At 34.8% G+C, this 27,996-nt stretch overlaps 3 protein-coding genes across 6 annotated transcripts; 1 reads left to right on the forward strand and 2 right to left on the reverse strand.

Moving 5' to 3' along the window:
* The first annotated feature begins 759 nt into the window (after positions 1-759).
* Positions 760-7,633, forward strand: Alg-2 (apoptosis-linked protein 2). 4 transcript variants are annotated; one of them, XM_028187194.2, is made up of 6 exons: positions 760-882; positions 1,150-1,211; positions 1,980-2,086; positions 2,267-2,535; positions 3,358-3,453; positions 4,782-7,633. In XM_028187194.2, the coding sequence occupies exons 2-6, from the start codon at positions 1,156-1,158 to the stop codon at positions 4,791-4,793; spliced, it is 540 nt and encodes a 179-aa protein (XP_028042995.2). In that variant the 5' UTR covers positions 760-882; positions 1,150-1,155; the 3' UTR covers positions 4,794-7,633. The 4 variants fall into 4 exon arrangements, with proteins under 4 accessions (XP_028042995.2, XP_028042996.2, XP_089588416.1 ...); XM_028187195.2 differs by lacking the exon at positions 4,782-7,633 and having other exon boundaries at positions 761-882; positions 3,358-3,574; XM_089732290.1 differs by lacking the exons at positions 3,358-3,453; positions 4,782-7,633 and having other exon boundaries at positions 761-882; positions 2,267-2,670.
* wol (Dolichyl-phosphate beta-glucosyltransferase wollknaeuel) lies at positions 7,545-10,704 on the reverse strand. Its single transcript, XM_028187118.2, has 6 exons — positions 10,435-10,704; positions 10,160-10,334; positions 8,945-9,153; positions 8,650-8,864; positions 8,365-8,502; positions 7,545-7,829 (listed from the first exon to the last, which is right to left on the reverse strand). The coding sequence occupies exons 1-6, from the start codon at positions 10,504-10,506 to the stop codon at positions 7,631-7,633; spliced, it is 1,008 nt and encodes a 335-aa protein (XP_028042919.2). The 5' UTR covers positions 10,507-10,704; the 3' UTR covers positions 7,545-7,630.
* A 4,012-nt stretch (positions 10,705-14,716) lies between these two features.
* LOC114252571 (cubilin) lies at positions 14,717-26,793 on the reverse strand. The gene has a single exon (XM_089732292.1). The coding sequence runs from the start codon at positions 26,785-26,787 to the stop codon at positions 15,607-15,609; it is 11,181 nt and encodes a 3,726-aa protein (XP_089588418.1). The 5' UTR covers positions 26,788-26,793; the 3' UTR covers positions 14,717-15,606.
* Positions 26,794-27,996: the final 1,203 nt, after the last annotated feature.

Raw genomic sequence — 27,996 nt, forward strand, 5'->3', positions numbered from 1 at the left:
ACCTTGCACCTTCAGATTTCCACCTGTTTCGGTCTCTTCATAATTCTTTAGGCAGTGTCAGGTTAACATCACGAGAGGACTGCCAAAACCAATTGATTTTTTTTATTGCTTAGATGGGTGGATGAGCTCACAGCCCACCTGTTGTTAAGTGGTTACTGGAGCCCATAGACATCCACAACGTAAATGCGCCACCCACCTTGAGTTATAAGTTCTAAGGTCTCAAGTATAGTTACAACGGCTGCCCCACCCTTCAAACCGAAACGCATTACTGCTTCACGGCAGAAATAGACAGGGTGGTGGTACCTACCCGCGCGGACTCGCAAGAGGTCCTACCACCAGTAATTACGCAAATTATAATTTTGCGGGTTTTATTTTTATTACACGATGTTATTCCTTCACCGTGGGAGTCAATCGTGAACATTTGTTGAGTACATATTTCATTAGAAAAATTGGTACCCGCCTGAGATTCGAACACCGATTCATCGCTCAACACGAATGCACCAAACGTCTTATCCGTTAGGCCACGACGACTTCAACTTCTCGGGATCCTCCAAAAAGCCCACTGAAAAAATCTCAGTAAATGGCTACCATTTTAAGAAGATTATATTATTTCATCTCGTATCATCTTATCTCATTTCATTTAATTTCATCCCAGTTGATCTCAAATGAATCAACTTCATTTCATTTCATTCCATATCATCATTTTTCATAAAAATAAGAATATAAATATGACTTAAAGGTCTTAGTTATCAGGACTCAGGACATCAAATCCGAAAAAAAAAACATTGCAAATTCGACGTTCTTTGGTTTTCATATGTTTGTTAATTTCTTGTTCAAGTGTGAAGGTATAAAATATTATTGTGCACGTGTGGCATTTAATAAGTATGTAACCAGTTTTATAATTTATAGTATTATAGTTCTTGGCTAATAAAAAGCAGAGGATGTCCTTATTTTGTGGACACAGTCACAGCATTTGTCTATCTTTCATAACATTTAGTAAAAAAAGCAAATTTATAATAATAATAAAAGTAAAGATAGAGTTTAAATTTATATAATAAATAAAGTTCGGTCAATATAAATATTGTGCAACATTTAGTTTATGACGTTTATGACTCATTTCAGAGTTTATTGGGTTGTTTTTTTTCCTAGATTAAAATGACTTTTCAATCGCCAATGCCAAGCAGAGATTTCTTATGGAACATTTTTAGAAGGTATTTTGAGAGCCTACTTATTATTAATAATTTTAAGTAAATTAAGATTTTTTAAATCTAACATTTTTAACGTTCATTTGTAATGAATATTTTATTTTTAGTCTGAATATTCATTGTTTTTACAATAGTATTTAATTGAATAGTAATCATTTTATTGGATAAAAGCAATGCAGCAGTAATTTGTTTTCTTGGCATTCCAAACATCTATGTTTAAGATACCTATATATTAAAAAAAAAGGTGTTAATGAGTATAGGGAGAGTGGAATTATTGTTTAATTTTTAAGAATTATGAAACCGGCTTCAATTCTAATTTTTATTTATTTTACCAGTTGTGTTCTTTTCCTATAAAGGCATAAGCGTGTCTGTCTTAAAAAAGAAAAAGCCCTCTTTCCTTTTTAATTTACTGCAGTGGTACCTCGACATACTAGTTTAATTCGTTTCGTAATCTTGCTCATATCTCAAAGCAAAATATTGCTTGATTGGCAGCCCATAACTCAAAACAATCATATATTAAGGCACTCCTATATTGAGGTACCACTGTACTTTAACTAATATCACTTAATTTAAAATTTAAATACTACTTAACTAATATTAAAAAACCAAAGCGTTTTATAATCTAAATTAATGATGAATAAGAAAATAATATGTTGGGTAGTTTTTGAAATAAAATATAGGATTTTCAGTTACACTTGTTTTTAAATAAATGCATTATGCTTTTTTTTCATGATTTACCGAAGCATTGACAGAAGTCTGATTTGTTCTTTCCAGTGTTGACAAAGATAGAAGTGGTTACATATCTGCTGATGAACTGCAACAGGCTCTGTCCAATGGAACATGGAATCCATTTAATCCTGAAACTGTACGTCTGATGATTGGTAAGTATCTAACTTTCATTTTTGAGATTTTTACCTTCACTTTACCTGAAAAACCACATTTTCAAGAATATTGTTATTCCAATATTATTATGTCAGTTTATGAATTTAGTAATAAAATAATTAAATTGTATTTTTTTATTAAGCATAAACCACTTACAAATTATTCATAAAACATTTTAGGTATGTTTGACAAACAAAATAGGGGTGTCATATCATTTGAGGACTTTGGTGCACTTTGGAAATATGTTTCTGATTGGCAAAATTGTTTCCGATCATTTGACCGTGATAATTCTGGGAATATAGATAGAGTGGAATTGAAGAATGCACTTACAGCCTTTGGATACAGATTATCTGATGATGTTGTTGGTATAATGGTGCAGAAATTTGATAGATTCGGTAGAGGGACAATATTGTTTGATGATTTCATACAGTGCTGCATCACACTTTATGTAAGTATTATTTTTGTGACATTAATTTTATTGCTATTGGAGAATGACTGTAAAATATGGTGTGTTTATGTATATGATGGTGTTAACAATTATCTGCTCATACGGGCTTCATTCAGTTAAAATTATAAATAAGATGTTGGATTTAGTTAACAAATCCGATTTATGACTAATGAACTCACCAAATTAAAAAAATCTACTTCCTTTTCCTTGACTCATAAAAAGAAATTGTTAAGTTTTTCTTCATATTGCTTAACTACTGTTTTTTTTGCTATTTCCCACTGTTCAAAATTATTTTTATTTTTAATGGGTAGACAAGGAAGTTTGGGTTAAGCTGTTACCAAGGCCATAGGATACATAACTACAATCTTGACATAGATATTCTGAAAAGTATGTGTAAATTAAAAAAATGACCATCCTATACTGTAAATTTTAACATAAAACTATTTAGAAATACTGAATAGACTTTGATTTTGTTTGAGCCAATCATTGTACCTAATTCATATCCATCTACTTTTCTAACATATTAATGAGGTCCATGGTTAAGAACACAATTAAATTTCATTGCCATTTAGAAATTCCACTGCCATTTAGAAATTGGAAAAAAATAGTTATTTCATATTCATTCATACTTTTACAGTTTGATCTCACGTTTATTATTTTCATTTCATAATTTCCGAGATTTCAAATACTTTACGATATTTATAAAACATTAGAGGCCTCAGATTAAAACGCACAGATATTTACGTTAGGCGTGCATTTTTGTTATTTTTTGTAATTAACAAAAAAGGAAAATTACAATTCGCCTATTATTAATTTTTTTAGACTCTTACATCAGCATTCCGCCAGTACGACTCGGACCAAGATGGCGTCATCACGATACATTATGAGCAATTCCTTAAAATGGTTTTTGGATTAAAGGTATAAAATTGTAAAACTTATAAACATGATAACTTTAGTATTATCAGCGAATGTTAATGTTTTGATAACTGCCAGATAATATGAGCATGTTCAAATGAAAATACAAAACTTAATTTTGCTATTTTTGTGTGTAGAATTTTACTGAAATGCATGTGTAAATTTATAAAACTTAAAAAATTGATAACAGAGAACAGTGATCTGGGTTGGTGTGTCATGACACTGACTTCAGATTAGTAAATATCCACTTAAATTGATAATGGATACTGGAAAAAATCAATTTTTTTGTTGTTGCCTAAAACGCATAGGTTATTTGACTAACGCCTAATCCAATTAATACAGCTGCTAAGGATTTGGGTCTTGGATGCTCAAATACATCCTACGTGCAAGAACATTACTCAATAGCATTATTCAAATAACCTATGGCGTTTCGTCTGTGGTATTTTTATTTAAAAATATATAAATAAGAGTTGACCTCAAGGGTTTAAATACCAGGTCATAAAATCTCAAAAAAAATAATTTAAAAATATATGGTTACATCAATGTCAAATTAAACATTTAATGAAAAGTTTCGGATCAGTAAAACCGATTTTCAGCAAAAATAAACGCACATTTAAAAACGAAGAAACTGTTTGCTTTTTGGGTTATGTTTTGGTTTGCTTGCGTTGTCATTCACAATGCTCCGTTGTTTGCGTTTAATTGTTGGCATTAGAGGCGTTCAGTTGGAAATCGACGAATTTCAATTATTCGTATTTAACATTAAAAAATTTTGGTTGGTCTCGATTTACCTGCAACCATTATGAGCTAAGATCCTTACTAAGTAATTATAAGAAGAATTACATTCAATAATATATCAGGCTAAGGCGAATAGGAACTACGCGCGAACCCATATTATGGAAATGATTTGCGAAAAAAAAGCAGAATCTACCTCATATTTCTAATATATAGAAATATGATGGGTACAATAATTTTCCTGTTGGTATCCATCCGCATTTAATAAAAACGAAGTGGATATTATTGTGTATAAAATATATCCTAGACTGTAACGCTTTTTAAATATTGCGTGTAAGATTGATGTCTTCAATTAAAAAAAAAGACGTTACACAAAAATATATTATTATATATTTTACACTGCACACAATAATTAAAATTCAGAAGCGGGCGTGTGTGACGTGACAGCTTTTTAAATTTCGACTTAACGTTAAGTATGTAGGCTTAAATCAATAAATGAATTTTGTTTCCCGCTATTCTTATTATAAGCGTGTCGGCTGTAAAAACTACTCGCCATATTAAATTTTATTAAACGGACAATATGTTTTTTTTTCGTTTAGTGTTGGCCGTAAACGAGAGAAGATCTTTATTGACAGTTCCTCTGTCCACTATGAGGTAGTAATTAATCCTGTAGTTTTCAAATATTTTATTAAAAAGAAAGAACGGTTCACATAATGCACACACATTTTCCACTCTGTATTTCAATTTTAGTATGGCAATAAATTGTTTGTAGTAGTAGCTTTATTATGTATCTCAATATTTTTGATAAAAATTAAAAGCATTTGCTCAACTCTTTCGAGCGCCAAATTTGTTAATACCTGACAGGTTACACTTGCTCAAAATTTATGAGCGTTGAGCCAGTCACAAAAGTGATAAGTAATTTAAACTTTAACGTTTGGTCAATTTACGAAATAGCTATTTTACAAAACTGAAAGGATCGATACTTCTGTGTAAATATTATTAAATTTTGTAATAATAATGACTTATGTGTTATGCCTCATTTAGATAAGTACTCACCGAACACATACGAATAGGCACGAATCTGAGTTTGTAAACGGTTTATTCGGATGTATTCGGTACTCGTTCACCTCCGCACGGTGTCAACAGTTTGGCACGAATCAAAGGGTCATTGTACTGTGTGCTTAGTGCGAGCTTTTTAACGTTCTCTTTTTTTCCCTATCTATGCTTATAGCCTTGAGAGGCTATTTGAGCTTCGCCCTAATGTGTAGGTGAGCTCCCGGGGCTCAAACCGGAGTGTTGCTAACACTGACCCTAGCAAGAGCCGTGCTTCGCAGAATCTACCACCGGATCGGAAACGCGACCCACTGAGAAGATCCAGCGAGAAACTCAGTGGGCTGTGTCTATGGGTTAAATCGCTAGTCGAGCCCTTCGTCGCAAGCGACGGGTTCGATGAGGATGGTAACCGGTGCTTGTGGTACCTAAAAGAACGTTCTCGATAGTGTAAAAGTTAACTCAAATTTGTATGCAGTTGGAAGAGCGCCCCTACGGGCAAATGTAAGCAAACCTTCCAACTCCATACAAATTTGAGTTAACTTTTACGCTACAGAGAACGTAAAAAACTCGCACTACGTGCACTGTATTCGTGCGCGATGTTTATCTATTCATCATTGTTCATTTGCAATGCCGCAAGCAAAATTTTTGAATATGAAATAGACTTAAAGCTGTAATAGCGAGTCGCACATCATCTGTGTTTGCAAAACCCATATTCAAATTTAGACGAAGTAATAAACTAGTCTTTACGTGGTCACATTCTTGCACGAATTACGTCAAGTTAAACGTCATATTATTCGCTGATAATCTAAACGAGGCATTAGCTACATTGATAAGACTATCTTTTTTTATTAATGTAAACTTATTAAGATGACGTGCCGAGTTGTATTTTTTTTTTAAACGCGATTCTCATTTAGCTGAACGTGTTTTAAGTGTCGATCGCGTTTGAAGTTGACTGTCAAAAAGACAAAACGCAGTGTACTATTCCTAAGTTACGTCATGCTGATTTGTAAAACCGTAATTAATATTCGTGTAGAATTGACGTAATTAAATAAGTTTATTTTTTAAAGTACCTATGTATGCACTGTTTTATATTTAGATCTTAAGAGACGGGATGATTATTGTAAATGAAAATCCATATTTATTGAAGTGAAAACTTCAATACTTACAATCTGTGAGATTTGAAATTAAAGAGACGTAGGTAGTAATTATAAATCTGTATAATTTTGTTTACGGGAGAATGAGACAGACAACTTCTAGCGCGTGTGAATGGTACCCGTTATTTATTTTACAATTTATAATTCCGGTACTTTCGCGTCTCGAAATCTTTTTAATGAGGAAATAGCATTGATCTTTGAGATGAAAAATCAGCCGCTTTATTTGTCAACGGTATTATATCCATTGAAAAGGTTTTAATTGCGTAATAACTAATACTCAAACTGCAAATTGGTCACACTAAAATTATATGTAGGTACTGTAAAAGCTTCTTATTAACGCTTTCTTCATTCGCGTTTTCACTATTCGTGGATTAAAAAATGTAATCCAATACCTATATTCGCGGCTAAAGATTTCTTTATCCGCGGATCCAATCGGTATAGCGGTACGTACACATTGATAAAAAGGATTCCAATATGTAGGTATCCAACCGAATATCCTTTGTAAACGCGTCGCGTTAAATGGATTAATAAAAAAGTAAAATAGACCTTATTACAACTATGCCTAGTGTTTGTTTATTTTGTCACTTAAGAACGTATCCCTATAATTTCATATATGTATGTAAATTACCGTTCTATATTCACGGTTTCTGTACTCTCGTCATATTTACGGAAAATATACCACGCGAATAAAGAGCTTTTACTGTATAACGAAATTGGATTAAGTTTTCATAGATATCTTACTAATTACGCTTGTCTTAATTATATGGTTATATCTGAACAGTCTGATTTTAATGTAGTTTAAAAATCCACCTACATATTAATATTTGTCAATTTTCATTGTATATTCCATTTTACAGTACAAGTGCATTTATTTGTAGATGTGTCGGCATTGCATAATTTAGATAAACTAATTACATATATAGAATATTATGTGTAGTGTTCTACGTTTTTTGATGTTAAACATCATAGCAGAACAATGCATAGCTTTAGAATGTTTATATGAAAATGATCTGATTTATCGTTTTTCAAAGAAGCTAACGTTATCTTGGCTTATTCAACTGTTTTGCCAACCTTATCGGCCTGTGTCCTGCTATTATGATGTGAATTGTTACATTCTAAATGTTATTCGAATTGCGTTAGGTAAACACTTTAAGATTGTTATTGAAAGTTATATTTTTCATCAAAGAACTACACAACGTATCCGTTTAATAAATATAATAAATTGATTTTTTCATTAAACATCACTCTGTTTTTTCGCTTTTTATCTTCCAAGCTCCTATTCTATATTTAAGCCAGATAAGGCCTAGGTCACATCCCATTTGTATCCAAGCGACAACTGGCGTGACTTTTGATCCTTCGATTTCTGTCCACCTCACTGGTATTTCGGATATTGGAATGTTTAATTTTTGTGCGATATACAATAACTCTACATCAAATGCCCTGAAAATGAATACATATTGTGTTAAATTATAGACAATATAATTACCATCCATTGGTACCATATTGAGGAGCTGTTTAAATACGTCTGTAAGAACATCCATACTGCTTGTTGCTGATATGGTAAGTTCACACGATAGTGGTTGGTACCACCTGGCTGCTTATTTCCGCTTTGAAACTAATGCAGTTTGGTTCGAAAGGATAAATGAAATTGGATATAGATACATTACAATAAAATTTAAACTGCTACCTTATGTAGTGAAGGCTTCAGTAATCACTAAGCACCAGGTGGTACTTGAGTTAATTTATTTGTCTTAGCAATAAAAAAAAGGTCAATCGAAAATTTGCACACAGAAATTATGTGATATGTTTTTCTACATCTTCCAATTAGTCTGGTTTACTTGAAGTAGGTACTCTCAAGTGTAGCAAATGTCTGAACTGGTTGCTACAAAGCCTTTTGGGGTTTGTTTTGTCTCACATACTATAAAAGGAGTTTTAATTAAGTAAAAGCTAAACAGGAATTGAAATATTGCCTTACCATCTGTTTACATGTAAGCTTTCAAAACATATTCTTGCTGCTTTCCTAGTGAAAAGTTTGAAGCCACACTGTGTGTCTTTTATACCTTTAACAGTGAACAACCAGACCAGAAAATGAAATCCATACATAAGTATATTCCTGTAACATGTTATATTGTTTTAACATTTATAATACCATTTGAAATATAAGTGAACAGGTGATGTGTTACCACATTATAGCTTTGCATGAAAATTTACTGTGTAAGAACATGACTTCTGTACTTATAGGAAGTAATTTTAGATATACCTAAAAATATTCCTTTTTGCTAAAGATTCCTTTTCAAGATGAGCCCTCGAACCAATTACAATTCCTAGACTTTCACTAGTTGTTTTAACATCTTTGAGGGGATCACATTTCACAATATCCTTTAGGGCGACTTCTAATTTTGTCAAATCTTCAAATTTTGAGGCACCATCTGCATCTGCAAACAATATTGTTGCACCTTTCGAACTTTGTATGCCCTGAAATTTTATAATGTTTATTTATCAGAGGTTTAAAAAAACTATTTATATTTAAAATTATTGTAGAAATGAAACACTACCAGTCTGACTGCTCCTCCTTTTCCTCTGTTCTTTATTAACTCTAGGCATTTCACTTTGTCACTACCATATTTTATAGAGTAGCTCTCGGCTACTTTTACTGTGCTGTCTTTACTTCCGTCACTCACTATGATTATTTCATATTTGTATGAAGAGTTTTCTTTTTGTCGGTTCTCCAAGAACTCAATTGTTTCATCCAACATGGGTGGCACTGAGGAATATCAATCATCAGTGAACAAACTGTTAAGAATGATCAAAAATACTCAGACTGAACTGTAATTTTAATCAGGTGATAGTCAATTGTCAATCTAAGTAGAAGATTTGAGTAAGACTAAGTAGAAGTAGAAGACTAGCATTTGATGGAAGTAACAAATGTTGATAATGTGTCAATTGTGAATACAAATTATATTAAATGCCATAGATTTAAGAAAGTTAATTCCAGATAATTTTTGGTTTCTTTAATGTACACATTCCAGTTGGTATTTAGTTGGCACTGGAGCCTATTGTTATCAGAAACCAAACTAGACACTTTGAGACGTCAGTTTGGAAACTGATTGACTTGCAAATGGACTGTTGAAACAGTTTCACATTAGGATGTTAACAGAGGACTTAAACTTTGAAAAAAAAGTACTTGTACACTGCTCTCAAATCATTAAGTAAAATCTTCACTGTATCACAAAAAGACTTAAAAACATTTTTATATATTTTTGGAAGCTCATTTTACTTATTCTCTATTTGAATTTCTTATAACTTTAATATGATCAATTTTCAAAAACTTAGAAGAATTAATAGATCAATACACATTATAGTCCATTGAACTAAATAACTAATTTTCATGTGGTGTTCAAAGGTGGACCAGTTACTTTCCAGATACTTTCTTTCAGATAATTATATGCCAGAAACTTTCTTTCTTTAAATCAGATTTTGCAAAAAAGCAGTGATCATCTACATATTTTTGGAATTTACTTTTATTCCATTGGATTTTCAAAGTTACTTAGCAAATAATCTTATTATAATAAAAGTAACTGTCTGTCTGTTGTTTCCATGCCCAAAGTAGTGAAATAATTTTGATGAAATTTATAATGAAATGGCTTACACCCTGAGAAGAATATATGCTACCTTTTATCTTACTGATGAGCTCAGGACCTGTATGAATCAGGAAATGAAGTACAAGCAAAACTGCAGGCTAAAAGATAGTTCCACATAAAGTTACTTACGTCTTTTTTCTTCATTATATGCAGGAACAACTACACTTAAGCTAACAGATTCTTCTTCAAGTATAGAGGGGAATCTCAGTTTAGTATTTGTTAAGTAATCATTGTATGTTTCTTCATCTTTATACCGCTCCACAACAGGATACGTATCGGTTATTATATATAGTATTATAACGAGCTAAAAAATATCGACAAGTTAATATTGTGATATTTTACAGGTTGAAATTAAAGTAATTTAACAGTTTTAAGATTATTAAAGATTAAGTCAACAAACTTACCACAATTAATAGAGCCAACGCTATAGCAATACCATATAAAACCATTACCAGAAATATTGTTAAGAGATCCATCTTACAATATAATTTAGTTTAGTTAAATTTGTTTTAAACCTTCATTTCTTTTGTTTTAATAAATAAATGAAGAATTAATTATCCTTCTTTGACCAATTATTTTTGGTATCTACGATCAGAAATGATAGTTACAGTACATACATACGTGTAAGCATTTGATTCAACTTGGTTTATGTGTATTATCTATGAACTTGGTTTTCTTTCAAATATTTTATTCACGAGGTAAACAGTCAAAAGACTGACAAACTTGACAGATTTTTGCTTGTCACATTTGATTAGTAGTTTTCCAACGGGAAGGCGTCGATATTACATCATACAGCCATAAATATATATTTTCTGAAATATGAAAAATAATATGGATAAAATGAGGTGAAGTCTGGTGAAGTTGTTTTTTTTGAGATTGTAATCAATTGTGATAAAATTATATGAAACGAGATGAGATAGATAGATGAAATATAGTTTCATTAAAATGATAACTCTTTATAGAAACTTAAGTGGAGTTTTTAGCAGAATCCGAGAAGCCATGTCCAGCGACTGTTTCATTTTCCCACGTTTATGCATTGTCACATATGCTAAACAGTAAAAGAAACACCGTTATTACACGTTTAAGTATGAAAAGACACTCGTCTAATCGACCGCTCATTGCTGATCGTGATGCGCCTGCCTGAGACGGTTTCCTGTGATCTGTAGTCACTTATGTCGGTCAGTGACAATGTGACAGAAAAGTGCGACGCTCAGTCTCGGGTTAAGTGTATAATCTATGGTCTCGGGTAAACATGCTCGAACGCTTGATCAATGATTACGTAGTCTTTATCTTTTTTAACTGTAACTGGATTTCCATCCACTGTTCCCAACTTCGCTCCTCGTATTCCCAGCAAAAAGTCCATTGTTTTTGAAAACGAAAAAAGCATTTTTTTTATTCATCACCTCTTTTTTGGTAGCAGTGGGTAAGGGGCTATTCCAATTACGTTCAGCTTGGTAAGAGAGCCCCGTGTGGGCTCAACTTGGGAGGATTTTTTTGCACTAGGCCTACCAAGAACAGTGCTTCGCTAAATCTTCCACATTTCAGATCGGAAACGCGACCAGCTGAGAAGAACCGGCGAGAAACTCAGTGGAGCGTGTCTATGGGCTAGTTTGGACGTCGAACTATTGACTGAGACCAGAACGGCAACAGGTGCTTGGAGACCATAGAAGCACCGAGCGGATTCGGTGGATCCGAAAAGATATAATTTGGCTAAGGCGGGCGCTAAGGCGGCTTTGTGTTGTCCCGTCGCCTGGGAGTGTTTTCGTGTTTATTGTATGTACTTATTGAACGTACCCATTACTGTTGTGCATTATACTGTGCACTTCTAGCTTCCAGTAGTCACCAGTTTCTAAAGACGAGGTCACTAATTTCGGGAATATTATACTATGGAATGTATTATACTATGGCTTTCTATAGACCTTTAGAATAACACTCCAAGCAGATCAAACAAAATTTTATTTTCAATAATTACCACAAATCTGTAACAAACTAATATGTTTTTTATGTTCTTACCTTGTATTCTGTATTTCTTATTTGTTTTCTTTTAGAACGCCCTATTAAGGACACACACAGTTACAATTTAAACATATACAGTTTTTTTTGTTGCTTAGATGGGTGGATGAGCTCACAGCCCACTTGGTTTTAAGTAATTACTGGAGCCCATAGTATATTATGCTTATTAAGTAACATCAATGCCCTCATACAAATTCAGATATGAGTTCTAAGTTTTAGTTTATACAGTACAACAACGGCTGCCCCACCCTTCAAACCAAAACGCATTATTGCTTCACGACCAAAATAGTTAAGGTAATCACCCTCAGTTAGGTAATTATGATATTTGCAGGTTTTATTGTTTATACACGATGTTATTCCTTCCACGAGGAAGTTGTTCGTAAGTAGGTACATATTTCATTAGAAAAATGTGTACCTGCCTGCGGGATTCGAACACTGGCACAGTCGCATTGCATGATATCAATGCACCAGGCGTCTTATCCGGGCGGCCACGACGACTTCAAAACTAGAGGTATCCATTCAGTAAGTGTGTACCGTTGTATAAAAATATTGGGTTGACTTTAGTACTTATTTATGTCATAATTTTTATTGTTGTCTTTTCGACAGTTTGTCTGTTTCCGCACATCTCAGGATTTGCTGAAAGGATTTTCGTGTAGTTCTCACGGATAAACAAAAACTAATTTGGAGTAGAATATTTAGTTTGTTTTATTAAAATCGGATGCTGCAAATAATTATTTCGTCAGTAAAGCTTTTCGGAATTCACTTTAGTACTAATCTATTTTAGAAATGGAATAGTGATTTATATTATCAATACGAAAATAATTCTCTGCACGTTATGTTTTCTCGTCCAACCCACTGAACCGATTTTAATGAAATTCGGTATGGATATAGCTTGAGCCCTGAAAAAGCACATTTCATCGTACCATTAAAAACGTCTCAGTTCTGCAAGAGATTTCTATATAGTGTCATACACGCGGCGACTCTGACTGGACAGCTAATATATAGATAGAAATAAAATTGCAGTGCATGTTTGTAATATTGAAATAACCGCTTTTTACTATATGCATATAAATATATATACGGTACATTTTCTAAGGACTTGAATACTTATAATACTTTATTCTTCCCTAGGGCTTCTTGCTAGGCTTCTATTTTAGTAGGTATACTGTAGGTTTACAAGGAGGATCCTTTTTCATGGCGCTACTATTCCAAGCAGTATCTCTGCTACCTTATATTATATTAGGATTTGCAGGGTCACGCTTCGACCGATGTTCAGTGTTAGAGCAATTATCAGGGTCAGCTAATTTGGTATCAAAAATGCTAAAAGTTTCCCTGGAAGAAGATTTGTGCTTTGCTATGCATAAGTCTTCGTGCTTCCATCTCCGGGCCGGGGCTCCCAAATGCCAGCTTCTTCAGTCCCAAATACCATTCAGTTTTCGAATGAACTTCTCTCCACGATGTTTCTTGCGCACTCTGACTTGTCTTTCTTGAAACGAGGTTATCTATGAGCGATGGTAACTACTCGCCTTGAGGGGCTCGATTTGCACGTCTGCCTTTATTTATTTATTTTTTATTGTTTAGATGGGTGGACGAGCTCACAGCTCACCTGGTGTTAAGTGGTTACTGGAGCCCATAGACATCTACAATGTAAATGCGCCACCCACCTTGAGATAAGTTCTAAGGTCTCAGTATAGTTACAACGGCTGCTCCACCCTTCAAACCGAAACGCATTACTGCTTCACGGCAAGAATAGGCAGGGTGGTGGTACCTACCCGCGCGACACCTACCCTACCTATTAAGGCAACAAAAATAAAGTAGCAAAGAATACCTGGTTCTTAAATAAAATACTTGCGGAACAAGATAGCCATGGACAACTTGTAGGTGGAAATTACTAACTGTAATATGTACCATTTACTACAAGACCTAGAGATAAGTACTTGCCATGGTATATGACTGCTATTCTACTCTTCAGCGAAATGCATTATCATTTTTCACAAAAATATACGTAGGATGGTGATGCCAAGTACCAAAATAATGTTCCGATGGACTGCGGTAATCAGTTTAAACACAGGCAACTTAATTGTCCACCTAAAGCAATAAAAATAATGTGAGCTTATAAAGAAATCATGTTTTTAGTTTTCGGATAAATGTTTTTTAGCAATAATCAAAATTAATTAATCACCTACCATTATTATCTTCATTCAGCATATAGGTACTTTACTGCAATGGAAAATGTGCAACGCAGATTGTGTCTTGAATTTAGTCGTATAATAGACTATGCATCCTTTAGCAATGCATTTGAGATTTGAGTTTTATGTCTCAAGCTACGGCACTACGTAACCGTATCCCGGCTTATTGTCGCGTTAGTTAACCATTGAGTCCGAACTAGTATTAGTAAAACATCATAGAGGGTATAATAAAAGCAGAATTAAAATGAAAAACCAAATGCTTGTCAAAAATGTATTACAAAAAACAACACATTACAAATACGTTGATGTATACAAATCCAAACAATATTCTAAATAAATAACGTTACCAATATTTGTCGACAAACAGTAGTAGTGCTTATTACGATACTAAGTAGATACATTTGATTATTTTCCTTAAACACACAGAGCTTTTTTTTAAATGAAGAGTTTTTCACTATTTAGTACCTCAGTAATTAAAATGTTATTATAAAATAATTATACATTACAAAAAAATTATTACAAATATCTGAAAGAATTAAATGTGTTGAAATTTGTCATAAGCGAATTAATAATTATTTTTGTAAAGCCCATTAATGCACGGCAGCTATGAATTCTTAAGAAACATTCTAACAATAAACATTGGCTCATAAATTCAAATTTATTTTCCGTAATTGTGATGGTTTATAACATGCTTAAATATTATATTTTAAACTGTGTACTAATTAAATATTAACAAAATCAATAATTTAAAAACTAATTTAAAACAAGAACAAGTAAAAGAAAAAATATTGTTTGCCACCACTCATTTTGGGAGAGGATGTCGAAGTCTTACCGTATACCACAATGGCGTGTTTGGTTCGCGGTAAAAATAGACTGGGTGGTGGTACCTACGAGCAAATGCTTAGTGATTGCTACTGCTTTAAAAATGCTCGTATAAATCTTAGATAGCGTAAGTTTTCCTTTTTCGATAAAGCCTTTAATCTCTTTTTACGATACGCACGGGAAGAAATTGGCTTGGGCATTTAAAGTCAGCTAAAAGCCGAATAAGTGTTCTTTATGTGCATATTTATTTCACATATGTCATCTAAATATATATACATAGATTATGTTCGTATTATAATAATATCTTCATTGTTATAACTTATTGCGCGGATTTCTTTAAACATTTTTCTCATTTTTTAGGAGCATAGATCCCTGAATTATATACTAATTGAACGTTGATTAATTTCCCAAAAGACTTCGTAATAAATTATAATTGAACAATAATTTACTTTTTGCACTTGAAAATAACAACGCTTAAATATGTTGTCTGATTATACTTCAATTTTATGATAAGTAGCCAATGGGTCACTTAAAAGAAATCTTGGGCTGCCGTTAGACGGTCTCGATGCCAGCGAAGAGAGCGACCCAACCGGTGCCGCCATTATTAACAGTCGAATACATTACGACTTTAACATAATTGTCTTGACTAGTGTAATCGGCTGGTGTTTCAGAACAATACGACGATAATATAGTACCTTTACTATCAACCAATTGGATATAATTTTCATCACAGTTAATCCCCATATCGAATGTTTCAAATCTTAGTACCAGCTGTGTACCTGGAGGTGTCTCGAGTTCCCATTCACATGTGGATCGGCGCCTATAGATTTCCGGATAAAGGGGACTTGTTATTTTGCCGATTTCATTACTTAGCTTACCGCCACAACCCCTACCTTTATCTGTTGCCACATAATTTAGATCGAAAGTGATTCTGTCGTAAATTGCATGCGTCTCATCAGATTGATGATTGTGTAATAAAACATAATTGCCCGATGAAAAGACGGAAGCATCAGTGTAAATTGTATTTATAGTTAACATTTTTGGTGAGCTCGTGTTATTGCCGTCGTATATACTAAGAAAACTGTTTTCGTCCCAATAATTTGGTATAACATTAATAAAGTATAGTGATATTGTATGATTTTCCGGTGCGGTTATGAGTGTATAGCAATCATGAATGTTCTCATATTGGGCATCGTGATCTGTTTTTATCCTGCCCTGTATCCCGGTGTAGTTTCGGCTGCAGTAGCTTGCATATGAGAAATCTATTTTTACCCCTCTATGAATTAATGAATCGGACACCGGAGATGTTATTAAATTTATTGATACGCTTCCGGTGACGTAGATGTCATATGTTTTCTGATGACCGCACAATTCAAACTTTGTAGGAACGGTAAGGTCATACAAAGATGAACGTGAAAAGAAATCGGTCGTTTCAGTGTGTAGTATGAAATCTTTTCCAAGTGTAGCGTTACTGTTGCTATTATAGTACGTAATCAATAATTTGTCTCCGGTACAGCGTTTTGATTGAACATTAACAGGTTGCAAGTCGGTAGTGATAGACAAACGTATTGTTGTATAAGGGTTATCGCCGGCATCTAGGATGTACATACAATGTGTTCCACGTGGAATGGAACCTATATCATAACCAGGAGATTTTATCTCCGTCCTAGTTTCTTTAACAACGTAATGTGATTGACCACAAATAGTTGGTAGCACAGTCAGTTTGGCTTCAAAGCCCGAGCTGGCTATTTCTCCGTCGGTGATGAGTTTGATGCTCATTTGGTTTCCTGATGATATTACCGGACTTGGAATAACATGTCCACAATATGTTCCTATTATTAGACTGTTTGGATAAATTCCATCTTTAATTTCGACATAATCACAGTCACACTTACTGTAGCCCAATGCAGTTTGATTGACGTCGCCGCACGGAGAAATGTGAAATGACAAAAATTCTATTTTTATATAAGTACCATCTAATGATTGTATAGCCCAATCACAATCCAAGTAGTTTTCATATACTACCCTGTTTTTTAATAAGGGAGATTTGACAGTTCGAGCCTTACCATCACTCAAATCTATCTTTCCACCACATCCAACAGTTTCTGATAAACCAAAATAAACTTCAGCTTTGAATCCTGTCAACTCCATACTACTGTCGGAAATGAACTGTACAAGCATTGTATTTCCTGTACTTTTCACGGTTGTAGTTTTGTTTATGAGTCCGCAAAACAAAGCTATGCGTTTATCTTCATCATCTGTAAGACCATTATACACAGAAATGTAGTCGTTTTGACAAGTATAGTGGTCCTCTAAATCGATGTATATAAATTTAATTATCACAATTTCATCTTTTGGGGCATTAATAATCCAAGTACAATTCATATTTTCGTGATATTTTTCAGTTCTGGTAGATTTGATCATAGTAGTGGAGTTGATATGGCCGCCACAATCGAAGGTTTTGAAGGCGATTTTGAAACCTTTTTGTGTTAAAAACTCATCGGATTTCAGTTCTAGATTAATTTTGTCGCCGATCATCATCGGAGGTTTCTGTTTTCCACAGTATACTTCTGAGAAATAGTCGTAAGTTTCAGCATAAGATATAGTTAAGTTGTCATAAGAGCAATCAGGGTAGCTACCTTCCAATTCAAATTCGACAAACTTTATTTCCGTTTTTTTATCTGGCGCTGAAATTTCATATGTGCAGTTTAAAAGATTTGGATATTCATCTGGATAGTTAGGACTGTACAAAAACTGTTCTTTTTCTGTGGCTATAAAATTGCCGCCACATATTGGATCCCAACGCGCTTTGAATCCATCGAGATTAATATCTGAATCTGTTCGAAAAACAACCTTCATTTTGTAGTTGGTCGAATTATATGACAGAGGGACATTACGACCACAAAGTTTTGCTATCTCCTGGTACTCATTATCTTTCCAATCATAAATAATAACAGCGTCTTTGGTGCAGTTTGGTGTTTCTTCAATTGTAAATCGGTCAATAAACTTTAAATTAACCCGATTTCCTACGTTAGCTTTGATCTCCCATACACATTCTAGATTAGCGTCATGATTTTTCGGATAGTTCGGGGACGCAAAAACTTTTTCGTAATCAAACAAAACACCACCGCATTGATTAGTAACGGTTTTAGCAATTAATCGTATATTTGTATTACTTTTTACTTTTGAATGGTACTGTACATAAACATTATTCAAATTCGATAAAATTGGTATCGTCAATGCATTACTTTTACAAAAATCACCAATCACTTGTGAGTTTTGGGAAAGATCTCGAGAAACTTTTATATATTCATCATCACACTCCAAGTTAAACGTACCTTCTAGATTTATTTGGATTCTGTTGTTAGCATTAATTGACAGTTGCCATGCACAATCTATCGTACTACCATAAGACCCAGGTACATCAATAATATTAGTTGGATTTTCAGTCACATGAACTATACCGCCGCATGGTTGTAATTCCCAGGATACCGTAAAATCTAATGATTTCATGTTTCCTTTGAATGCTTTCAAATTGAAAGAAGGTAGAGGTATTTTTAAGGATGTTATGGTATTACCACAAATTGATTTAATAAAGCTCACAGACTTGGATGCAATCATTAGCTTAGGATCGAAATATCTACAATGTGTTCTAGACACAGACGAAGTCATGTTGATTTTTATAAGGGTCGTCGAATATTTATAAGTTTCATTTAGAATTACTCCTGCGGAGTTGTAATGCCATTCACAAGCATAAGATCTGTTTATATCGGGAGAGGTTATGCTGCCTTTTAATCCTTGAAGTTCATCACCACATAAAGAAGGTTCATCAGAACTAAACTTAGCTTTAAACCGATACTGAGTTTTCGTAGATTTTAACCATATATAAAAAGATAATTGATTGCCGGATGATTCGAAAATTTGGCTCGCAGTGTTATTTTCTTCTCCTGAGAGTATGCTTATTAAAGACTGAAATTTGTTATCGTTATACATGCTTATTATTAATTTCTGCGTGTCAGCATCTATGATTTCTAGTCGTATTCGACGATTTTTTTGAACTTCGATTTTCCACTGACAATATTTTAAAGAAGTTTCCATGGGGTACCTAGGTGTCGTTAAAAAGCCTTCAGGTATCGTAATTGTGCCACCACACGTTGGTTGTGAAGTATTAAAAGTAAATTTGAAACCTCTATGCTCTGAAATTTGTATCCATTGACTAGGTTTCCCGATATGTAGTCTAATGACTATTTTGTTTGAGGTAGATTCTATTGGAGACAAATTGTGTTGAACAGCATCATTGCAGAATTTTTGTAATATAACAATTGTGTTATTAGCAACGATTGTTTCCTCGACTGTTATGTAAGTAGCACACGGAGCTTCGGATTCTGGTAGTTGTATGTCTTGAGGATTTAAATGTAAAATTCTCGTAGGCGTTCCTATTATTTCCCACTTGCATTCAGTGCCGTAAGGTAAAATTTGCAAGTGAGGATATCCTGGAGATAAAATCTCTCCTGACGATGCTATTATCGTGCCACCACAAACATCAATAGATATGTTGGCTTTGAATCCATTCCTTGGTTCTGCAAGCTGTGTAAAATATTGAACAAACACTGTATTGCTTTTTGTTTTCACAGTTGCAGGTTTATCTTGACAAAATCTGCCTAGGGAAGGAGCCAATGCTGAACTACCATCATATATTTCTACCGATTCCGTTTCGCAGTTATTTACGTTGTCCAAATCAAACCTTTCTATAAAATCAACTCTCAAAATTTCACCAGCAGGCCCAGTTATAGTCCAACCACACTCTGTATATGGTTGAGGAACTGCTGGGTAGTTCGGGGAATTTATGATTTCCCATGCTTGATCTTGATCCAATTTCGAAGTAAATCCACACTCTATACTATGTTCTTCGTAATGAATAATAAAATTTTCAAATTTGGATGAAAGTCTGCTCCAAGAGTTCTTGGTCACGTAACTGACATATAACGTATTACTTGAAGTAACTAAATTTTCCTTGATTTCGTGTTCAAGCCCACAGTATTTTCCACTTCCTAACATAGGAGCATAAATTGAATCGCCGTTATGTAAAATCACCGAAGTTGAACAGTCATTACTTGTTATATTAAAATGTTCAAATAAAACTTTTATGACCCTACCCGGTCGTACTTTTACAGTCCAATCACACCTATAATTTGGATATTCAATGTTTATAATATCAGCTAAAACTGGTCCAAAGGTTCCAGAAAGGTCAGTTATTAGTCCACCGCATACTGAAGCCACTTTACCTAAAAATCCTTTTTTGTTTACGGTACGATCACTAACGAAAACAACTTTTAAATAATCTGTGGCGTTTATATCACCTTTCATTGAATCGGATAAGCACTGCCCCTCTTTAATTGGTTTCCAGTCATTGATTTTATCCGCTGAAAATATGGAAACGTAGTCGGCAAAACATTTGCTTGTTTCTTCTAAGTTAAAATCTATAAAAGAGATCTTAAGATGATTTCCTAAAGTACCTTTGAATTCCCATTTACAGTTTAGATCAATGTCATACGGATTTGGATAATTTGGCGATTTAATTATCTTAATCTCACCAGGTAACAATGTTTGCGTTTCGTTAGATCCGCAATTAATGATTTCATTTTCATCTTCATTGATCATTATTTTATCGGAACTTGTCCACGTTAAACTAAATAGTGATCCTGTGTTAGATCCGTCCAGGGAAAATTTAATGAAAATGGCATTTGAGGATGTTTCAAATGTGTCCGATTCAAGGGTTACTCCACAAAGTTCTGTTAAAAGGCGTCCCGAACTATCATATCCATCGTAAATACTTAGCTTGTTAAAACAAATATCACCATACGTTGGAATGTTCAAGGTGTCAAATTTTATTGAAATAGTTTTACGTGCGGTTGTGATTATTCGCCAAGTGAAATCACCAGAATCGTGGTAAAGATTTGGATACAGCGGTGACGTAATTCTTCCATGATCACCTGTGATTTCATTATTATGCAGTAATCCATAATGAATAAGGAAACCATTAGTTTTCACAGTACTTTGCATTTTACTGTGAAATTTGATGTACAATTTATTTCCAATTGTAACATTTGATGGAATATCATTGCCACAGTATACATCAAGTAATTGTCCGCTACCAGAATTTTCACGTAATTCTAAATAATCCTCATTACATGCTTCAGAAAATTCTAAATTAAAACTTTCGAATGTGATGTATACCTGATTACCAGGCGATGCTTTTATTATCCATTCACAATCAACGCCTGCTGGGTAAGGGCGGGGATAGTTCGGTGATGCTAGTGCTCCCTCTTCGGAAGTGTACGTTCCTCCACATGCATTAGATAACGTCGAATAGTGTGCAGAAAATTCCCCTTCAATTTTATTACTGTACGTCCCCAGTTCCATGGTGATAGCGCTTCCATGACTTACTATTAGTGGAGGTATTTTTCGTCCGCAGTATTCTCCTATCTCCGGCGCATTAGTGTCATCCCCATCGTATAGACGAAGGTATGTCGAAGAGCAGGTTCTATTAATAAAATTACTAAAATCGGTTGGTAGTGCTATATGAGTTAATGATAACGATATTTTTTTATCTAAATCTGATGCTTTAATTGTCCAGCTGCAGCTATTCGAATACGGGTGTTTATCGCTTGAAATAGTTCCGTCGGTGATGGCGGTAAGAGAGCTTCCGCAAACAGTATTAAAATTGCCTTTAAATCCTTTAGCTGTTCCTACGTTATCAGTAACAAATTTAACGTAAATCGTGTTTGAATCACTGACAAAAGATTTTGTATCGGACCGAGAACAGATATGATATTTGTATGTTTTTGTAAGCATATTAAACATATTATCGTATATTTCGATTCGGTCGTTACAATCATGGCCAGGAGCATCGTTTTCGGAGTATAAATCTACGTCTGTAAAATTCAATGCAATTCGATGATCCTTGGCTACTTCAATCTTCCATAAACAATCTAAATTGTTATCGTAATTCTTGGGGTAGTTTTTAGAATAAATAAATCCTGAAGTAGATTTTATTGAGCCACCGCACGTGGACGCTATAGAACGATATTTGGATTTAAAATAAACATCTTTGAGAGATGAGAGCTTGCTTAATCTTACAAACATAACGTTGGCTGTAGATTGCACGGACGTTGGTTTTCGACTGCATATTTTGGTTAATAGTGGCGATGTAGTATCTTCACCGTTATACACTTCTATAGCATCTTCTGTACAATCTTTAGTCTCCGATAAGTAAATGTCGCTAAAGTTTAAAATTAATGATTTCCCGATGGAAGTTCTTATAGTCCATTCACATTCCAATTCTTTACTCGACATGAAACGTTTTTCCAGTTCTAAAATTCCGTTTGATGCACGAACAACACCACCGCATCCAAATCTAACCCATTCGAGACGGAAGCCGGTTCGCGGAACGTATCCAGAAAAAAATTTAATTTGTAGCGAGTTCTCTTTAGTAGTTATCATTGAAGGTATTTTATTTCCACAGATTTTATCGGAGAAAGTTGAATCAGCTGAGTCCTTAATTTGTATGTAATCATGCTGACAAGCTTGATATCTGTGGAACGTATTTAAACGTGAAAAAGGATAACCTCGGTAGGGTTTATATAGATTGAAATCCGTGAAAGTAACATTTATCCGATTTCCTTTCGATACGGTTATATTCCACAGACAATTAGAATTAGCTGGATAGAATCCGGGAAAATTTGGCGTTTCTATAACTCCGTAATTTCCAGTGATATTATTATGACAGGCGGCTTCATAATTCAATAAAAATCCTTTACCACTTAAGTAAAAGTCAGAACGAAACTTTAAATATGCACTATTGGATGAAGTTGCGATGTTCACTAATTCAGGGGACATCGTACAAAATCGTCCTAACTTATTAGCGCTAGAATCAAGACCGTCGTATATTTCAATGTAATCGTCTTCACACTCGTGAGTCCGTTCGAGATCTAGCTCTACAAACGAAATATGAATTCTTGAACCTGGGCTAGCAACAATTTTATAAAAGCACTCTTGGAAGTCGTGGTAATTGTTAGGATAGTTCGGAGAAGCTATAGATCCTTTAGAACTAGTAACAGTGCCACCACATCCAATGACGGTTCCATCCCATTCTAATTTGAATCCTTTACCAGAAAGATAAAAATCAGAATGGAAACGAATATATAAAGCGTTCGCCATGGACAGAATTATTCTTTTCTCAAAGTTGCCGCATAATTGATCTATGATTGGTGAATTTTCTGTGACTCCATTCCTCAGTTCTAAATAATCTCCGAGAGTGCACTTGTGAGCTATGGGTCTCTCTAAATCAAAGTGAGAAATGTTTAATCTAATCTGTTGGCCTACTGGAACTTCTATTATCCAAATACAATCGCGATTAGGTTCGTATGATTTAGGCCAACCAGGTGAATAAATGACTCCATGAGTGTTTATGTAATTACCTCCACAATGTGATTTTTCATCTAAAAATGTATAAGAGAGTGAGAAACCTGCAGATCTTACTGAACTATCCGATTCAAATTCAATTAACAACTTGTTAGTTGAAGTAGTTATAGCTGGCGGTGCGTTTGGACCACAGAATTTTCCAAGTTCCGTTTTTGTTTCGTTATCATCGATTTCGGTGAGCTTTAAGTAATCGCTTCTGCATTTACTCACATGTTCTATGCTGAAGCGATTCCATGTTAATTTTATGTGCATTGTTTGCGGTGCTATTAGTATCCAACTACAAACCTGGTTATTTTTGTAATTTCCTTTACTTTCTGAAGGATAATTAATCAATCCCGTTGTTGATGTGTAAACACCACCACACTCGGTATTAATTGTCGTAAAGTTTGCATAAAACCCTGTTCCGGAAATACTAAGATCTGAAGTAAATTTTAAGTACATGTAGTTGTGGGTCGATATTTGAACCGGTGGAATATGATCGGAACCACCACAATATTTTCCTAGAAGGCTCGAATTGACATTTGGTCCATCTCTTATTTCTAAATTATCATACTGACAGTTGTAATAATGATTGTCTTCGATATCGAAATCCTGAAAACTTAGTTGAATGACTTTACCAGGCGATGTGCTTATAACATACTCACATAGTCTATTACTAGGGTAACTAAATGGATAGCCAGGAGATTTAATAATACCACTATCCCCTGTTATTGTAAAGTGACAGATGGCTTCGTAAGTTATTCTAAAACCACTGGCTCCTAAACTTCTGTCACTTTTGAATTTAAAGAAGAGAGAATTAGTGGACGACGTGAATGTTTTTGGAAATAAAGTTCCACAAAACCTTCCTACAAGGCGCGAATCTGAAGTAGAACCATCGTAGATTTTAAGGTAGTCAAATTTGCATCTCAGTGAATTTTCTAAATGAAAATTTTTAAATTCAATTCGTATTTTGGTGTCAGGACTTGTTTGTATTTTATATTCACATAGTAAATTATTTAGATAACTTCCATCAAGAGAGGGAGACACAATTTCACCCTTATCACGAGTGTGATAGCCACCACATCCAGGTACACCCTCAACGGGCATATATGCTATTTGGAATCCATACCCATTATTGTATGAGTCAGAATGAAAATGTATTAAAATATCTGAACTAGCGGAAATTATTGGTTCAGGCTGAGTAGTATTGCAGTATTTTTTAATTAGAGGATCACTAGAATGCTCTCCGTCGTATATTGCTAAATAATCAAAGCTACAATTTGCGTGGTTTTCTATATCGAGAGTAAAAAACATTAATTGTATTCTTTTACCTAACGTAGTCGATAAGTGCCAGTAGCAGTCGCGGTTAGGGGGATATTTTCCTGGTGAACCAGGAGAACTTATTTGTCCATGTTTCGTAACATCTACATCGCCTCCACAAATCGGTTTCACACTAATCCAATGAAGTGTAAATCCATTTTTGGCTACAGTAGCGTCAGACGAAAACCATAAATATAAATTGTTATGGCTTGATATTATATTACCGCCCTTAGGGAATTCGTTACCACAAAATCTACCTAAAAGTTGACTGGCAGAGCTTCGTCCGTCGTGTATTTGCAGAAAGTCATACAAACAATCAGGATGAGATTCTAAATAAAATTTGGTAAATGTTACGTTAATTACTTTATCCGGATTTGTATGAATTACCCACGCACATCGTGCGTTATTGTTGTATGTTGTGTTTGCAACAGGATATGAAATAGTACCTTCGTTATTATCAAGTACCCCGCCGCATCTTTTGGACACTAGTTGACAAATTGGTCCGGAATACTGTGCTGTGCATTCACACCTAAAGCCTCTGGGATTTTGGTCGTCTAGTCTACATACCCCTCCGTTGAGACATGGATTGTTTGCGCATAAGTTAGTTGGCACTTCACAATGAGCTCCACTGAAACCTTTACGACAAACGCAAGTGTATCCTGTACGTAACGTGTGGCATCGCCCATTGAGTCCACAGGGTCTACTTGCGCAGCTTTGATTTCCTCCATTCGAGATAAAACAGCCATTGAGACCGTAACCATCACCTTCCATTCCTTCGGGGCATATGCACTGCGCGCCCGCACCGGCCATTCTTCCATTGTCGATGCACTGTGCAGAAGGATGGCAGCCTCCGTGGTCGAGGTTGCAAGATCCTTTCCAAGAACATGAAACCCCGTCGCCTTGGAAGCCAAGCGGACAAGGGCCGCATATTCGCGATCCGATTGTGTTGTGGCATGCTGCGACTGGACTGCAGCCTCCGTTTGGTATAGTACTACATTCGTCGATATCAGAACAACTGTAACCATCTCCCTGATAGCCAGGTGGACATTGTCCACAGCGAAATGAGCCTGGTAAGTTAATACATTCTACTTTTGGATTCACTGAACATCTGGGACCCTGACTTGCTTCACATTCATTTACATCCGTGAGACAAGAAAAATCGGTTCCATTTGTAGTCCAGCCTTGGTCACAAATACATTTAACGCCTTGACCTGTTGTTACTGGAACACACGTACCGTGACCACACATTTCGAAGTCTCCTCCAGAACAATCTTTAGCTTTTCTAGTGCAATGTAAGCCATACCAGCCAGATTTACAAAGACATTCATATGAACCTGGTCTGTTAATACAAGTTGCGCCATTCTGACAACCAAGGTCTGTACCAGCAAAGTTATGACATTCGTTGACGTCAATATCACAATTTTGTCCTTCCCAGTTTGATGGGCAAAGGCAGTGATAGCCATCTAATATGCTCAAACATGTTCCTCCATGCTTGCAAGGTTGTAAGCGACATTGATCCTCGCGTAACAGTACTAATTCTCGTTGCAGATTGATTAATTTTCTGTTCATGCTATTGACTTTTTTCCAAATTCTTGAAATATTAGACAGCGTACCATCAAAGTTTATGGGACTCTCTTTCTCTAAATTTTCAATTCTTGCTAAAATACCTTGTGGTCCACTTAGGTACTGATTTAAATCGTCATCTATGTTAGGGACGTACTGTCCAATTTGCGGTTTATCTCTATTGATTTTCAGAACGTTCACATCGCCTATAAAAATGCCCGATTTGGGTCCGTTTGGTTTTAAATATATGTTTTTATCAAAAGCTGGCTTAAGTTCTAAGTGGCCATCGAAAGTTTTAATTTTTGGACGGTCTTGGTAAATATCGCCATTTAATAGCTTTACGGACCAAACTACCAAAATAACGCATTGTAAAATTAGCGTGGACATGGTCCAGCTCTCGCGACCGATTAACGACTGCTATCCAAATATTATTGTTTTCACAAAACTGTTGCTTTGAGGGGCGGATCATTACGCCCCTCAGGGCTATGTGATACAATAGCCATATGTTAGCTGATAAATCGGATCTGATTCTAGAAGTTTTTAAATAAATATAAATTTTTACACAACGTACAACTTACCAGCTCTATCAATATATTAGTATACAAATACACTTGTAATTGATCTAAAAATTGCTGTTAAAATTCTGGTATATAGTCTCGTTAGTGATTTAAAAAAAGGTTATATACGAAAATAAGTGAGTTTTTTAAGTACTATTTTAAATTTTAATCGTGATTTAATATTATCGATGTCACGAGTTTGTTTGAAATTGGTACGAACCGTTATAATAAATTTAATGAAAACCAAACAAATCAATCAAACAAAATAAAGTTTATATAATGAAAACAATTTTTGATAATGGAAGATACTTAAATAATTGGTATTTCGTGAAAAAAAGTCACTTGTATTGTTACGAGTAGTTAAGTTTTCTTTCTAACTTTGAAGTCGTTGTTACATAAAAGATAAGATTGTTGGTGTACCTCGTATCGAGCGATGTGATAATGCCGGAGTTCTAATATCAATTCAAAAGCCAACCAGTTTATTTTATTTTGTCAAAGACATTCTACGTTATGGGCATAGTATCGCGTAACAAAAACACAACTGGCAAAAAAATATAAATTGCGTAATAACTGCTAGTACTGCGTCTTGTAAGCCTAAGTAGGTATCACTATTCTACAGTCCATTGTGTTTGTCGCAGGATTTTCTCAGTGGGTCGTGATTACGGCCCGGCGGTAGATTCAGCGGAGCATTAGCTAAGTCTGAACGTTCGATGAAGTTAGTATAATAATAATATTGTGGGACATCTGTTACACATCGTACTGACGTTAAGGCGTCTATACACTCCGATAGTCAATCAAGGGCTATGATGATATGATATGATGACCTGGTCACCGTCCTCGTCGAACCCGTTGCTTGCGACAAAGGGCTCGATGAGCGAATTAACCCATATACACAGCCCACTGAGTTTCTCGCCGGATCTTCTCAGTAGGTCGCACTTCCGATCCGGTGGTAGATTCTGCGAAGCACTGCTCTTGCTAGGGTCAGTATTAGCATCACTCCGGTTTGAGCCCTGTGAGCTCACCTACTAGTTAAGGTTAC

This window comes from Bombyx mandarina, chromosome 13, assembly GCF_030267445.1.
Source record: "Bombyx mandarina strain Sakado chromosome 13, ASM3026744v2".
Taxonomy (NCBI): Eukaryota; Metazoa; Arthropoda; class Insecta; order Lepidoptera; family Bombycidae; genus Bombyx; species Bombyx mandarina.